Consider the following 16,887-nt stretch of genomic DNA (forward strand, 5'->3'; position numbering starts at 1 on the left):
TGAATGTCAAATATGTCAAAAATCAAAAGCTTGACTCTCTATAGCTGAGATTGGAAGATATCAAGACCAACCTAATGAAGAATTTTGCAGTATCACTGGATATAACAGTCAGCTTCAATTACTCCTACAAGATGGATATTCTTGACGTGACACACTTCCCTAGTTAACTCAGAAGCACCGTCACATCCTCATCTATAAAAATGCGAGAATGAAAAGAAAAACTTGTCAGGTTACACTTTTTTCAACATCAAGACTGGTAGGCAAGCTAGAAAGGTAGCGATAGTGACCTCGGTTACCTAGCCTCCTTATTGCTGTACAGAACAGAATATACAACCTTCATGCCAACATACCTTCTTTGTTTGAATTCCGCAGAAATTAAATGTACTATACCGATTCCATACACTTCCATGTCAAGACATCTCCAGGTTTAAAATAAAGATTTAAATAGAACTTCTGACAATCTTTGACTTTTATGTGTGTCTTCTCATTTGAATATAGAGGCACGTGATATTAACCTTTTCTTTCTCAAATGGAAATTATTAAATCAATTCAGTCAATGATGATGCCCCGCTGCTTTGCAGTTTCAACTACTTCTGCTAGATTATTAGAACGTTGACGGAAGTCACGGAAAGAATGCCATAAAGCAACAGAGAAAGGGTGAATAGACAAAGCCTGCTGGTAAAACTCTTCAAGGACAATATCAACATCTAAAAGCTCTAGAAATTTAGTTACTTCTAGCCAGACTTTTTCTGGGGCTATAGGGAATGATTGAAATATAGAGTTGATTAGAAGTGAACTTGCCCAGAAGAGGGCAGCCACAGCTGAAATGCTCTGTGAATTGTATCTCTGAACTACTATCCTAGATATAGAGAGAACCAGCTTAAGGTTTGCCGGTGCAAGCTCAAGAAGACCTTCGATAAAATCTACTAAGTCCTTGAATGCACCAAAATGTTCAGGTAAAAGAGATGAACCATGCCAAATTTCTAGAATTGAGTTCAACAGCGAACAATCTACAGGTATAGGACCCAAGAGATTCTCGATAAAATTTCGGATTTTCAGCTTTCTGATGCTTTCAGTGAAAGCTCGCGACAAAGGCTTAGGAAGAGGAAATAGCTGGGATCGAAGGAAGCACTTGTCAAATAGTTGAAGCATTCTGGTATCAAAGCCACTCTTCATTGGCTCTGATTCATCGGGAACACTAAATAAAGCTAGTGCAGCACATTCTTTGATGCATTGCTTAACATCTCCATAATCGAGAGCAACTTTTAGTGCTTGATCTGCAGCAGATTGAGCTTTTTTGGGATCATTATTAAGGAATCTATAAATTGCAAGATTTAGTAGTGCAAACATCACATCTTGGCACCAACTTCTCCTATTCACCCCTGTTTCTGAAAAAAAATCATGAGTTTTTCCTTTTGTGTCCTTGTGTTCTTCAACTTCCTGCTTTCCCACTGTATGCCCTAGAGGAGAGCATGTAAGGTAGTCTATGTCTCTGAAGAAAATAATTCTGTCTAACATTTTATGTTGGTCCATATAAATGTACCATTTGTCAATTATGTTCTTGGCAGAATCAGCTCCTTTCGACTCTAGAACATTCCCAACATACTGATTCCAGAAACGCTGTATACCAGGTATGCCTTCTGGCCAATTAGATAACGACTCATCAAAGAAAGCTGTGCCTGCTCTGTCATCTCCACTGTGTGAATCAATGGAAGAAGAGATTAGGAAAAGTTCAATACAGGATGGATATAGCTGTCTATACTGTAAACACAGCTTACGTGCACTTGCTAATCCTTCAATTGCTAACACACATTTGACGTGGTTGATAACCACTGCATGCACTGGTTGAAGAGAATTGTCATTATTCTTCCATAACTGAGAACTGTGATCATGACGAGCATTGAGATTAGAAACTGCATTATCCATCAATTTCAAGGTACAAGCAATCAGTATTTCTGAAATGTCACAACTGTGCCACTTAACATCAAACGGTAACTTTTTCTCAAATTCAAGCTGCCCCAAGATAGCTTCAGGAAGTTCTCCATAGACTCTGTAATATGTACAGCTGACCCAAAGAACACAAGCATCCTTGTTCGTCAAACATGACAGCACAGTAAAGACATTGTCAAAATCAGGCTGTTCATCCTTGTTAAAGCCTTCAGTTGAACAGGATAGATCATCAATCCATGTCATGGCTTTCTGCTTATGCCCAGAAAGTGAGAGAAAATTAAGCATCTGCAAGACTAAATCCAGCACATATGGACTACTAGATTCATCTTGCATTTCACAAGCTTTCGAACATAATACAGATATTGCATTTTGGTAAGCTTCCATTCTTTGGTCCATTTGAAGACGACTATTGATAAAAAGAAGCCAAAGTTCATATGATCCTTCATTGTGCTGCACCTGTTTCAAATGACAGATTATGCAATGTGGATTCTGTGTAAGAATAAGTCTCATAAAAAAATAGCACATATACATTTTTATGCAGCAGAAAAATGTGGAGTACTCCAAAACTACACTGGGAAGGTAATGCCATGATAACAGTGAAAAAATACAGAAAAAGAGTTCACTAAGTTGATAGTCTCCCACTAGGAACCATGTGAAAATGAACAGTGACTGAGCTTCAAGAGAGCATTCTGTCATGTTAGAGTTGTGCTGGAGCGGTAGTAGAGAAAATAGTGACACATTCACAATCTAAATGAAAATTATAGAGCAGAACAATTGAAAGTGATGACTAAATAAGCTTGATCCATACCAATTTTTTTTTCTAAGATGGGCTCTAAAGTGATAAGCTAGCTTTTAAATCCTAACGCCATAACAACAACCATTGGAAACTGTGTGTTCTTGTGAGATAATATCACAGAAGTTACCATATTTGTCAAGGTCATTTATTGATATGTCAGCCAAAGTACAAATGAGCCAGCAGGTAATTCACCATTACTGACCTGGCATACTCCTTGGTTTCAATGAGCTGGTAGTGATATGAGAAATAATGAGGCAATGGTGGTAGGACCCTTGCTAAAAGATTTGGAGACTAGGAGTGGATATCCGATTTGATGTCTGGTGAATATCTGAAAAATCCATACTCAGGAGTCTGGAATAATATAGCTTGAGATTGGTTGAAGGCATTTAATTCAATTCCTCTGGTGAATGACAAGCTGAATGGATGCGATTATTGTGTCTAATATTATATTAGCTCCCTGTAGGAAAGAAGGATGTTTGTTAGGGAAGTCAGGCATATATTGAAGAAAAAGAACACACCACGTATTTTTACTTTGAACCAGCAAAATACTTTTCAAAGGAAAAAGGGAGAAGTGGAATAAGACCTACAACATGGAGAGATATGGAGCATGGTGGTAAGGAATTTGAGGAGCATGTGGGTTACAAGGAAACTCAAAATCAAAGAGCCATATCAACCTGGTGCTACTTAGTGCGGTACCACTGTTCTCTAGACAATGGGAGATGGAAAGAAGACCTTGCGTAGACTCTTATACCCTGAAGAAATCACTTTCAAAAGATTAAAACCAATGTACACTATCACATTAAATGATCTTGGACAGATGTCCAATGTCCAACACTCCTAGATCAATTTGATGGTTGGATATAAAAAGATAATAATGTTAGAATGCAATTAGAAGACACTAATCAGAACTCTCCGGTTTTTGTCTAAATTATTGGATCCCTCTGGAAAGCTCCAGATCCTGAACCGATCCGATTCGAATCCAAGATCCATGAGGATCTGCAGGAATCCACACCTGTGGGCAAGGAAAAAGGGGCCTACTTCAACATTTGCTATTTTTATTTACATGAGAAGGCCACGATTGCACAACGTTCCCATGTCTCTGTATCTGATCAATAATTGGCAACTGTTTCATATGCCATGTCGTGTGCCACAGCTGTAGGTACAGATGAAGTTGAAGAGGAACCAAACATCCACCTTGATTCCGAGGAAAATGATGAAGAAGAATATGGAATTGAATATTAAGTTTACTGCTTCAATTTTTAGATATGAAACACTGAAATATGGCTTCTGATTTTAAATTTCCAGCATGTAATGACATTTTGAGACTTTCGCGAAGTATGAATAGGATATAATCATATATTGACAACTATAAATTTGTCATTTTTATGAGAATCATGCTTCTATGTTCTTTCTTATTATTATCACTATATGTTTGAACTTTGAAGTTTGGAATTAATGATGAATGAGCATTGACATGTTACATGTATGGAATCTATGAGCATACATACATACATATATATTTTTCAAAACTGTCTGTGGCCACGGAATCAGGATCTGGCCCAAAAGAAATTGCCAAATCCCAACATCCAAATCCAGATCCGATTCCGAACCACAATCAGGATTGGCTACTTAGATTTTTGCATTAAGTAAATACTGCTCAAAATCTGATTTCAACGTACCTTTCAGCTGGGAAAAAAGCCTACAGAATGACTTCTAAAGACAAATTTCAGAATAGGCTGTTGTAATTAAGTCACATACAAAATTTGGCATCCAGTCCAGAAAATCTATAATTAGAATATTCTGAATGTAAGGGGCAATAATGTCTGTAGAAAAGAAACTAAATAAGACGAAAACTAAAATGGATGCATAGAAGTGTTTGTGAGTCACTATATAGTCAATAATCAAAAGTATATCATAAATAGTATTAACAAAGTTTAAACCAGTATTGCATACTAGTATAGATATCTTAAATAAATCTATCTAAAGAAAAGCCAATAAATATTCACTACAAAATAATTATAATTTAATTTACTATATCTAAAATAATTTATATTTCATTTATCTCCATTTATTTAGTTTTTTACTAACTTAAAGCTTTTTATTTTAATTTCTTAAAAAATGGATAATTTATATCTCCAAATATTATAATTTAAACGGATATTTTATGTGGTATTTATTAAATTATTTTTGAAAGTATATTCTATTTATAATAAGTTTTAAACTTTTGACATGTAAATGGTTGTCAAATTTAACCTAGAAGAATAAAAGTTAACAAAATGTTCACACCATCCCACTCCCCATTCTGCCATTGTAGAATGCCTATCGGCATTAACCAGAAAACCACTTTTCAGTTATCATATGATCTAACAGCATTTAAATAAACACTAAAGATTTGAGGCATACCGCATGATAGAACAAATCATCCTTTCCAATCACTTTTTCCTTCCTGTAGAATATATGAAGGTACACCACCCATAGAGCTACAGAATTTGGATTAGACTCAATTGCTCGCGATAGCACACACAATGCCTACAAACCAATTTCCAGCTCTTAACTTTAAAAAGAAGCAAAACACTCTACAAAGTAAACTTTTTACAAGTCAAATGAAATCTCTCAATTATGGATGTAATATACAAACTACAGTAGAAGCCAAATTTTAGCATCAGGAAATAAACTATCATATAGAAGTGAGAAATCAGGATGGAATCTTGCATAATTATTATCTTCTCCTTACGTATGTTTAGTATATTATCAATTAAACTTACTTTTTTCCTGCCATCCATTTTATCAATATTGCTGTCAGAATTCATTGAATCAATTGCCAGCTCCAACCAGCATTCCACATTCTCAAGCCCTCGAAAAAGATGCTTCTGAATAAAGATTAGCACAAAAGATTAAGAAAGAATATAAAATGACCAATACTTCGACTGAAATAACTCTAAAAGGAACATTAAATTAACTAATATATAAATAGACTCCTGATTATCAGCAAGATACAGAAATCAAGTAGCAGATGATCTAATTATTTGGGCCTTCAAAATATGTTTTCCTAAACATATTCTGATAAGAAGAAATTTGCTAAGCTAAACCTATTTTCACTATTCTAAACATGAATACTCAAATTTATTATGGAAATCATGCAATTATTTAAATGAGGATTTTATTGGTCAGAACCATATTTCATTGATAGAAAATAACATAATACAAGAATTTATGCAGGTAAGTGTATACACTTAGCAGGCTAGCCCAAATATTGTAATGTCTTCTCTTAACACAAAACCTGGCAACAGAACAAAATTTAAGCACAAACTCCAAACCAAATATTCTGGGTTACCTGTTCTGCACCTTGGACCCTCGAACCGGGTCCAGGATTGAACCTGGTTCAGGTTTGCGAAGGGGTCCGGGCAGGGTCCCTTGCCCACCCTCTAAGTCTACGAATTCCGTAAGAACCCACAGGGCTGGGCATGGACCTGCCCAGACCCAGATGGACCGAGCAGGGTCCCATGAGGACCCCCAGCATCCAACTCAAAAAGTTGGTCCAAAAACATAAAAAAACATTTTTTATTATTATTTTTCTGTTCTAACCCTAAAATGGTCCATTATGAAGCCTCCAAAAACACTTTTTCTCACATTTGCTCCCTCCATCTTGCCAGTTGAAGTGAGGTATTTGCATTCGCTTGTGGAGTATCAAATACCTTCTGCAAGGCAGATTTCACATTTCCAAGTATCTAAACTTTTAATGTTTATCTTTGACATTTGGCATTGATCAAATGATAAAGCATCATAGACTCATACTATACTATGAAATGATTTAGTTTTACAATTATGTATATTTTTCTTGTTTTAGTTTTTTTTGTATACATGATGCATATAAATAAATATATATACACACACATGAACCCATTTGAACCATAATAAATAAATAAAATCCCGAACCCATGTACCAGCTTCTCATATCGCAACCCCTCCCCAAACCTGAACCAGTAACATGGCAAATATTCATAAAATATTCGATTGTGGAGGGCCAAATACCTTCCACAAAGATCTTTGACATTTGGCATTGATCAATGATCAAGAATCATAGATTCATTCAATGAAATGATTTAATTTTACAAATAAGTGTATTTCTCTTATTTTAAATTTTTGTATATATAATGCATATAAATAATATATATTACTATATAAATACACACACACAACATGATCCCATACAAACCATAATGAAAAAAAATCACAAATCCAAGTACCAGATTCTCGTATCTGAACTCATCACAGAACCCAAACCGGTAACTTAGCAAATATTCATAAAATGAAAACAAGTTCAGAAGTCCAATGTTAAAGAGCACCACCAGGTCCATGAAAAAAAACGCATAAAACGGATAAAATTAGAAATTAAAGTTGAGATTTTAAAAAGAAACATATTGAATAATCTACAGGACTCATTTGGGAAGAGATCATAGATTCAAAAGAGTTGGTTGCCAATGGATAAATGCTATTTTGGAGTAGTTGATAACACAGTTATTTTGACCATGCCCATCTTATTTTATGGGTGTTTTCATTGTCCTGATGGTGCCACGAACGGATAAATGCTATTTTAAAGAAGTGATAGGGAGATTGCGGGATTGACAGCAGCAAGCAGTTCTTGAGCATGTGCATCTTATTTTATGGGTGTTTTTCACTGACCTGATGGTGCCATGAATGGATAAATGCTATTTTGGAGAGGTTGACAGGGGGATTGACAACATCAACCAGTTCTTTTGACCATGGCCATGCAATTCAAGAGTCCAGCAGCTACCATAGGATTCAAGGGTATGCAGGCAGGTGCTCAGAACTTGTCAATATCTAAACCTTGTTACAAAAATTTCTTCAGCAATCACATGGAACTATAAGTCTATTTTTATTTCTCCATTCAAGAGGTCCGTGTTTTAAATGTATATTAAGCTTCTGTAACAGCAATTAAGTTTGTTATAAAAATATTGTTTGCTTATGTAATAGATGCTGAGGAAGGCACCAAGACTAATATTTTATCAATGGTTCATTGTTTAACTGTAAAAGAATTTTAATAATTCTGAGTTCTGATTGTCCGCATATTACATTATGCTGTCTACAGTCTGTAGAGAGTATGCTTTCATCAAGGCACTTAATGTTTCCATGAATAGCCCTTTCTATCCAGGAGATGCTTTTAAGACAGGATTGAAGAAATTATATTTGTGATGATCTTATATAGTAGCCCTGTAAGCAAATAATTTGATTTATCTATTAAGAATTGAATATGCACTATCTTACATTGAAGCTCCTCTTCAAAAAGTTTGAAGTTGATCCATTTAGCTTTCAGTAATTGAGGATAACAATTTACTGTCATAATAACATCAGCAAAAAAATGTGTGTTTAATTGAACCAGAGGCAAGTGGATCAAGAAATAAAACTTATCTAATGCCTCTTGCCCAGAGATCTGCATGGTTTGACATGTGTATGAGACACTTGGATGTTACAAAGAGAAAATAGATTATCAACAAGGTACATCAATATTAAAATTGCAAGCATGAAAAATATATTTACCCAAGCCTTTGTATCATCTGGGTTCGCACTCGAACAATATAAACAAGTGGGCAGTCGACTGTTATTGCCAAGCATCCACTCCCTAACTGCTACACTGTGCAAACATGCCATGTCCGGAAGTAAAAGTCTTTGATTGGCAAATGGAATAGAGAAGGACTGGCAAAAACCCAATTTCCAAAAACGCCAAGTGCTCTGTGCTATCAAGGCACCCACAATCGGGGCATCTGCTTTTATAAGATGTGGTCCAATTCGATATACTGGCACTGCCACTCCATTACTGCTGATTACACGACATGAGAAGCCTCGCAGAAGTGCAGAATTTCCAGTACTTACTGCAAAGTGAAAATTGAAGCCCCTATTGATTACCTCTTTTGTTTGTAGCTCAAAACATACTTTTGAGCCTTGCTTTCCACCAGTTTTGCATTTTCCAGTTGAACTATCCATTTCATTATTACAGTACTTCTTCAAATGCTCTGCAAATTGTGGGGAATTTAGACTGTAGTCTCTAGCATGCTGCCATGGACATTCCTCATTATTGCATTTCCCACGGTGCTCAAACTTGCAAAGTGGCCAGAAGGGATTAATAACATAACTGCAAGTAATTGATTTGTCAGGTGCTCCATCAGGAGCTATAAGATTGAAGATGTTGTATGACTTAAACATATTCAAAGGACTTTCATAAAGGAGAAACACTGGTAAATGTTCTGGTATATCCTGTAACATGACTTGTGTCATTCTTCCAGAAGAACCACCCATAATTGCATGGTTATTTGTGAGAATCACTTTAACATGGCTAAACACAACCTTCAATTCAGAAGACATCAACAAGTTGCTTTCAAGTGCTTGATTGCTAGCCTCTTCATAAAATTTTGTGTTCACTGCTAGATTGTTTCCCTGAGCAAAATTTTCTCCAAGGGTCTTGTTTTGACCAGAATAAGCAGAGCCAATATAAGCCACGTCAGATGCTACAGACCCACCTGGAACTAATATATTAAATGTGTTAAAAAAATCTTCACAAGATAAAAGTTACGATCAAAAGATACTATGTAAAGAATTCCATTTTGTTTATTTCCAAAAGAAACACAATTCAACAAAGGGTATTCTGTAAAAAAGCACTCTATTGTACATCATAAGACTTGTCATGTTAGATGTCCATCTGTAGTGTTATTCTCATTTTTTCAGTTTACCTGCATTTATAGATTCCTTACTAATCATATAGCTACAATCCACAAATAATGTCAAATCTGACAGCTTAGGCCGTTCTGTCTGAATATTTACCTGAATTGTCGGAAGTTGCTAGTTCCTGGATAGGGTTTTTCCATACTGCCATGTTTTCTTTTTCTATGGCACAACCTTCATCAATGCTACTGCTGGAGTGACACTTTTCCTTGTTGCTTTCTTCAAAAACAACCTTCTTACCTATTAAACTGGAGAAGTTTGCAATAGAGCTCTCCTTGTTAGTCTTCCCATTGTCAATAGCACTAGCATGAGAGTTCTCACTACGGCGTGTAACAGCACTATTTTCATGTACATCATCACCAGCCAAGTGCCCAAGAGCAGTTGTCTTGACAGTCTACCATCAGTGAGAGCACAAAAATTGCAAATCAGAAAGATATAAAGGAACAGGCAAAACAAATGTCATTGGCAAAATTAGAATGATACCTCTTCAGGCATCTCTTGTGATTGAGGAAAAGCATAGGCAAACTCTTCAATTTTTCCTGCAAAGCAAGCCATGAAAATCATAAAGAAGCTATCTTCAAACGAAATAATCTTGAGAGAAAATCCCATAAAAATTAATTTTAAATTACAGTAGATTTAAAAAAGGTATTTTTTTTACAGTGAATTTTAAAAAGGAACTTTTGTGCAATAAGGTCAAAAGACAATACAATTCCCAATAACAGCCACCTAGCAAACTAATAAACCTTAGAATACAAAAATAAACTTAGCAGTGAAGTCACTATTTAAAACAGGAAATCTTTCTGAGAAGTAACAGTAAATATGAGGTGCACCTAAATTAACAGAGAACATTACATCTCAGCCATACCTGGGAACTGAATATTGCTCTCTTCAGCATTATTCTGACCATGAAGTGACTCTGCATTTGTTTCTGCACTTGGGCTCACACTGCCCTCTTCTATGGTTTTCTCCTTTAAGGAAAACAAGTCCATACCCAAATTCAGCTTTGAAACTGATGGGTCTGAAATTTTTGCAAGACCATCAGCGCTGCATTCAGAAGCTACAATTTGGTTAGACCGTTTCCTCTTCTGAGGTAAACAGGTGACTTGATGAAAATTGGGTCCTCCACTCTTCTGCACAGCTGGCTGGTTCTCATCTGCCAGAGAAACAGGGGTGACAGATGATTTTTGCAGGAGTTCATTATTTTCATCATTTTCTACATTGGTGTCTACTACACTGTCTATTAAATTTTGTTCTCTTATCAACCCATATTGACTGATATCGCACGGTTCCATGTTCTCTGAAATTTGTAATTGATGACTTTGAAAGGCTTCAGACACTTTAAATGTTGATTCCCTGCTGACAGGACGCTTTTCTTCCATTTCATTTCTTTGTTCACTAGTCTCAATCAACAATTCAGGTTCACATGAGTCAATGTCTTCGTTCCGGTTAACTGTTACTCCTAAATCTACAGAGCCATAAATCTTGCCAATGTCTAGATTTTTGTTATCCATGCGTAATCCATTCACTGTGTTGACAATCGCATCAGTCCCAGTGAGTCTGCAATCAGAGTTCTGCTTAATAGACTGAAAGCCATACTTACTTGAAGACAAATTATTACCAATGCATGGTTGCAATGAAGAGTTAATAACATTGTCCACAATGGAACTGCGTTCATTAAGCTTGCAGCCTAGCTGTTCTGAAGCCTCCAAGTGACCTTTCAGAAAAGGAGTGACCTCCACAGCATTGCTCAAGTTTTTATGACCTGAAAACCTTTGAGGTTCATAAAACTCTTCTTTTCTCCCAACAGCTCGCCCTGGAGATTCTTGTGAAGAGTAAGTTCTCAATGCAACAGCATGCATTTGGGTGGATAACCTTTGCCTCTTTTCATGAAGATCCACACACCTTTCATTAATAGCTTGAACAGCAGTTTGGGCCTTGCGATAAGCTTCCCAAGCAAGTTTTTCTTCCAGTTCACACCTACTTCTATGCTCCCGTGCTTCTTCCAAATCTTTTACAACCGCTTCTTCTTCTTTGATCAAATATTGCAAAGAAGTATTTCCACTCTGTAATGAATCATCTTCAATATGAAAGCCAATTATGTTGCTTTGAGGATCTCTATTTCCCTGCATGAAATGAAAAATTTCTGTTATAGTTCAAAGAAAATCCCTAAAGGAGATTAAGCTTCCAGCTAAACAAGAAGCTATACCTGCCATTGCACAAGTTCCGTAGATGTGAAAAACATTGGACCCTCTGTCATTTGTTCTCCTTGAGGAATATCACCAGAGGCATCAAAAATAGATTTATTTCTACAAGCATGTTCCACAGGTTGCCTACCACATGTTAGATATGAACAGCCCTCTTTGATGAAGGGTTGAACACTGCTTCCATCCTTTTCTACTTTAGCATTTGTCCAGCAATCCACAGTGGACTGTTCCAAACCTAATTTCATTTTCTGAGAACTACTTTGAATATCTGTCGTTTGGACAGGTTCCTTCAAGAACTGCCCCCTAGTCTTCTCAATCTCAGGCTTCACTTTCTCACCTTCCTGAACAAGAAACCATTGAATAGTTGTAATGGGGTACAAGAGACCAATTTCAAACAGAAACACAGTTAAAAATCACTAATACAAACATTAAAGAAAGCAATATATCTACAAATACATTAATCCAAGCTGAGGAATAAATCAGATACAAGCTTACTCTTGAAATGACCTTCACATTTTCAATACTCCCTTTGTTTGGGAAGCCTCCAGCTGAAATTTGTCTTTGATGATCTGGACTATGCTGAGCAGAAGACTGACAATTTGCTATATGAATATCACTTCCTGATTCTGGTGACGGTCCATCTGTCTTGCATTTTTTTATTCCTTCTCTTACCGGAAAGCTATTGATGTTTGCAAGATGGAGCTCATCAGGCATTACCTGCTTTGATGGTGTTGAAGTACAATGCTTTTGAACAGAGTCAGAATTTGACTGAAAGGTTACTACATTTCCATCGATAACATCAGTTGTTTTTAGACATTTACGTGCTACAGGGTTATCTTCTGCATGTGGTCTTTTATGACCTGCTGAATAAAGATTTGTTATGGGATTGTTGTCAATAGAGGCATCCTTTGCAAAATTATAGTTGATGCTGGTATTTGAAGTGTTTTTTCTCTGCTGCTGTAGACTATTTTTCGTAAACTTCAAAAAAGGGGGTTCTTGCTCTGTGACAAGCAAAACTTTATGTTTGTCTTCCCCCGTTTCCTTATCAAATGTGCCTTCCAAATTTGGTGAAGCTGAACTGTTACACATTTGTCTGCTAGGACTTCCAGAAGTTGATTCTCCAATTTCTGGGGGATGTACCTTTCCATTTGGAGCTGAGAGCATGCCTGGTCTCCCTCCTGATTTCATATGCCTCTGGAGCTTGAGTTCATTTTCTTTAGTTGCAATTTGCTTCCTCAAGTCCTCTAAATTAGTCAAATCTTTGTTGGTAATCTGCTTTCTCAATTTCTCTAGATCAGTACCACCTTTTGTTGGAATTTGTTTTCTCAAGTTATGTAAGTTACTGCCACTAGCCTTTATTACAGGTGCCCCAGGTTTAACCCCGCGTTTCTGTCCTATTGAACTCTTTTGACCAATAACACGCTTTTGCATAGAAGACTTCCAAGTTGAACCATCTGTAGATGACCCAGAAGCTGCTCCACGGACTTGAATAGCACTTGACATGCTCGTCCTCATTGCAGCTAGCTGCTTTCGCATCATAGCCATTTGATTCCACATTCCAGGGGCATGCTGTGATGCTGATATCACCATCTGAGAAGAAACCGCAGTAGAATGGTTTGCAGAAGACCCAGTAATATTCCCCCGAAAAGACATATCGCCATGCCTCTCATCCATTTTCAAGTGATTTTCTTCAGCATCACTGTCACTCTCTCCGTCAGAAAATCTAATTACAAGGTTATCATCTTTCTCTTCTGCTGAAGGGGATAAGGCAGATTGGTGCAGATCTTGCAAACTGGATAAGGTGACATCTCTTTCATTATGGCTTCCACTAACTGATGCAGGAGATGGTGCACAAGAAATCATTGGTGTTTGTACAACATTTGTGTCAAACAAATTATTTGCAGGAGACTTTCCTGCAGTTCCAAAGGTAGCATTTGATGAATGATATGGTTGCAGAAATGTCAAGAGCAAAAGAAAAACCACCATTCAGAAAGTAAATGTGTTCCAGCCAAATATCACTTGCTACCAAGTGGCATTTTACAAACCCATATTGACCACTGATTGGGGCCTATAATGGGAGGGAGATATGCAGCTCGTTCAAATTTGCAGATACTTATAGTGGACCACAGAGTACCAAAATTTTAATAATCATTACAAATCACCGCTTGTCCCAGCCAGCGATCTGATCTGTGACCCGGATTGCCAATTTTTTTCCTTTGACCACTGGCACAATTCTCAAAGCTGTCAATTTTTTCCTGACTGCTGCCAAGATTCCCAAGGCCAGTTTAATTGCAATAAACTACTGTTTTTTCATCCAGTTATTTCAATTTGCCTGTCAAATACTTGTTCTTTGAAGTTTCTGTCAAGAAAATTATCTTTACATTGCAGATTTGGATGTTGTGCAAGTAACAAAACATTGGATAGATTAAGTTGCACTGAAGGGTGATTATTCTTCAATGAATATCCATTCCTTTCTCATTTAATTAGATCCTAATAACTGCTTTATGGCCTTCATACTTTGCTTTCTTAAGGGTTTGGAGATTAACTAAAACTGAAAGCAATAAAATTATGAAAAAGCAAATGTGCCATGTCCCATGAAGGTCTACACGAGCCTAAACCCTTGCAATAGGTCTAAATGTATAAGGATAAAAATTATTTAGACTGCTCCAGTAAGAAAAGCACTGTTTTCCAGTAAGAAACAGCAATTTTTCTCTATTTTGAATTTTTCATCATTTTCAAATTAATTAAAAAAATGTTTTATATCTTGATCTCTGCAGTTTATCTGTGGTAAGATTTTTGTTGCTATTTTTAAACTTAACTAAAGGGTTGTGTACTTATAGTAAAATAGAAAGTTTCTTATGTTTCAAAGACAAGATGTTTGCACATCATTTAAGTCTATAGATGTGGTCTTTCTCCTTGTGCCATGTAGATTCTTATAGATTTTGAATGGTTTGAACTTTGAAATCTCTCAACTTTGAGAGCTTTAATATAACCTTAAGACAAATGATCCCCATGGAAACTAGAATAAAAGAACATTATATATTTAAATCCCTCTTCTAACCATTACAAAACTCAAGGTGGTAACTTAGATTTTCATACCATTAAGCTAGATCGACCGTGAACGATATAACAGTGTTACTGTTGACAACAAAGGAACTAAATATAAGTATTTTTTATTTAAGTGATTCAAATTCCAACGGTATCCTCCAGAAAATAATCAAAATTGCTGCATATCTTACAAGCCAAATGATATAATCAAATCGTAACAGTAATGTTGGTATAGATACAAAAGTAAAACTTGAGCATTAATGAATAAATAGAATATACAGGACCAGTGCACTAAGCATGCGTATAAAAGAAGTCTCATTTTATTCTCTGTCTATGAAACGAGTACATAATATCAAAGCTGACAATGCATGCATCAAAAATGTGGTTGAATTTACTTACTACATTGTTAAGACACGATTCAAGGGTTGTGAGAAAACTCCCAGACATGCAAGAGGCATGCCTATGTGATCCCAGTGGATGCATTGATATCTCCATCCAGGAGAAGACAATCCAGGTTATGACATGTTAAAACCAAATCAATATCTGCATTTAGTGCCATAAGAGATGTATGGATGGATGCATAGAATTGTTGAGGGCAAAGAAACTGTTGGAGAAAATGAAACAGTTGCTCTATTCTGTAAAAACCCAGTGAACCCAGAGACTCGCACCCTCCCAAAAACCTCAATGTACCCATCCCCGAGATGTCCCCGCACTAGGTACTTGGAGTACCCAAGTACCCTCACATCTGTCATTCCACAACCACACCGCCACCAAGACCGGTACTTGAATTTCTATTTGAATTTGTTTGAATGTTACTACGGCATTAGTCTGGGTATTAACTATATTACTATGTTCAATATTCAATGGTTCTGGGTCGTGTTGCAATTTTGTTATGTTTAAGAATTGCAATTTGGTATGTTATACTGAAACATCATTTCATAACTAGCACTTTAAGTTCTATATGTATAGTATAAAGCACCTGCTGTCATCCCCTCACCATCCCAAAATTGAGGCCTTTTCTCCCCCCATCCCAGAAACTCGTCCCAACATCCCCATCTCCCGAAGTGCCGGTGTTACAAGGGTAAAACCCTTTGTCTTCGATCAGTTGAAAATGAGCAAAATCAAGAAGTTATGGTAGTTCCTTGCCTGCACAGTACCACAGGTTGACCCCGAATAGAAACCCCTCAATTCATAGGCACCTCTTCACAAGGAAGAAGACAAGAATGCACAAGTAATGAGGCATGTTATACTTGGAATATTCCAAACGATGTTGACAATAATAGTAATACCCTTCCTTATATTGATGTTGCATTTCATGTGCATTTATTGTGGCTTCATAGTCTTTGATGATGCTCGTCACTGATTGATCTCTTGATGATGGCCTGCAATACATATGTACATTATATATATATATATATAGATTTATTGACATATATTTATATTCTCTTTTAGATTATTCTAATAAAGCGATTGATTGGAATATATAATGTGTTTAAAGTGTTGCTATAAATTAGTGATTGATGATTATGTTAAGAAAAACCAAGACTAGATAATTTCTTGATTAAATAATATTGGTGCTAATTTAATATCAAATAATTGTGGTTCAAATGATAATGTTAGTTGTTATTGATTAAAATTGAGAATTAATTTAATGAAACTTTTAACTCAACATTTAGTGTATTACTTATTAATCGTATATTAATGTTATAAAATTAATTAAGCAAATTGATTTAATCAATCTTTTAGTTTTCCCAAGCATTACAGTTCTTTGGTGGGTAACTTGAAGAGTTCTAGGGAGAGGCAAAAGGGGGTCTGAAGAGTGGTGATTTTGTGCATGGTTTTCTGGCCGGAAGCTTTTGTAAATTTTTTTAAGACTTTTGGTAGGAGATTTTGGTGTACAAACATCTCATCTGTGTGATCCATTTTTGTACTTAAGGTAGGGCTGATTCTTAATATTTAAACTGGAATTTGGAGTCCCTTCATTTTGATGTTATTTGATTGCATTACCATTTAAATTTGCAAATTTAGGGTGATTTGAGTCTTTCCATTCACAGTACATGCCCACAAGAGTGCTGAACATATAGCACCTTTTACCTTCATAGATCTGTATTACATTGCCGCTGTTCGCACTTCTTTCTGATTTTCAAGGCT

At 36.2% G+C, this 16,887-nt stretch overlaps 1 protein-coding gene across 4 annotated transcripts in view; it reads right to left on the bottom strand.

Moving 5' to 3' along the window:
* Positions 1-16,887, bottom strand: part of LOC149562984 (zinc finger C3H1 domain protein) — a 35,520-nt gene that overhangs the window by 662 nt on the left and 17,971 nt on the right. For 3 of the 4 annotated variants that reach the window (XM_089826421.1, XM_089826423.1, XM_089826422.1), the window contains exons 2-10: positions 12,184-13,601; positions 11,691-12,029; positions 10,350-11,607; positions 9,968-10,023; positions 9,584-9,878; positions 8,306-9,288; positions 5,512-5,616; positions 5,150-5,275; positions 72-2,406 (exon numbers count right to left, since the gene is read on the bottom strand). In XM_089826421.1, coding sequence (XP_089682547.1) covers positions 550-2,406; positions 5,150-5,275; positions 5,512-5,616; positions 8,306-9,288; positions 9,584-9,878; positions 9,968-10,023; positions 10,350-11,607; positions 11,691-12,029; positions 12,184-13,601 — 6,437 coding nt within the window. In that variant the 3' untranslated portion in view covers positions 72-549. The remainder of the gene's footprint in view (positions 1-71; positions 2,407-5,149; positions 5,276-5,511; positions 5,617-8,305; positions 9,289-9,583; positions 9,879-9,967; positions 10,024-10,349; positions 11,608-11,690; positions 12,030-12,183; positions 13,602-16,887) is intronic. The other variant, XM_089826424.1, reaches the window with a different exon arrangement.

This window comes from Cupressus sempervirens, chromosome 4 (assembly GCF_028749045.1).
Source record: "Cupressus sempervirens isolate cs-2001-9-10 chromosome 4, ASM2874904v1, whole genome shotgun sequence".
Taxonomy (NCBI): Eukaryota; Viridiplantae; Streptophyta; class Pinopsida; order Cupressales; family Cupressaceae; genus Cupressus; species Cupressus sempervirens.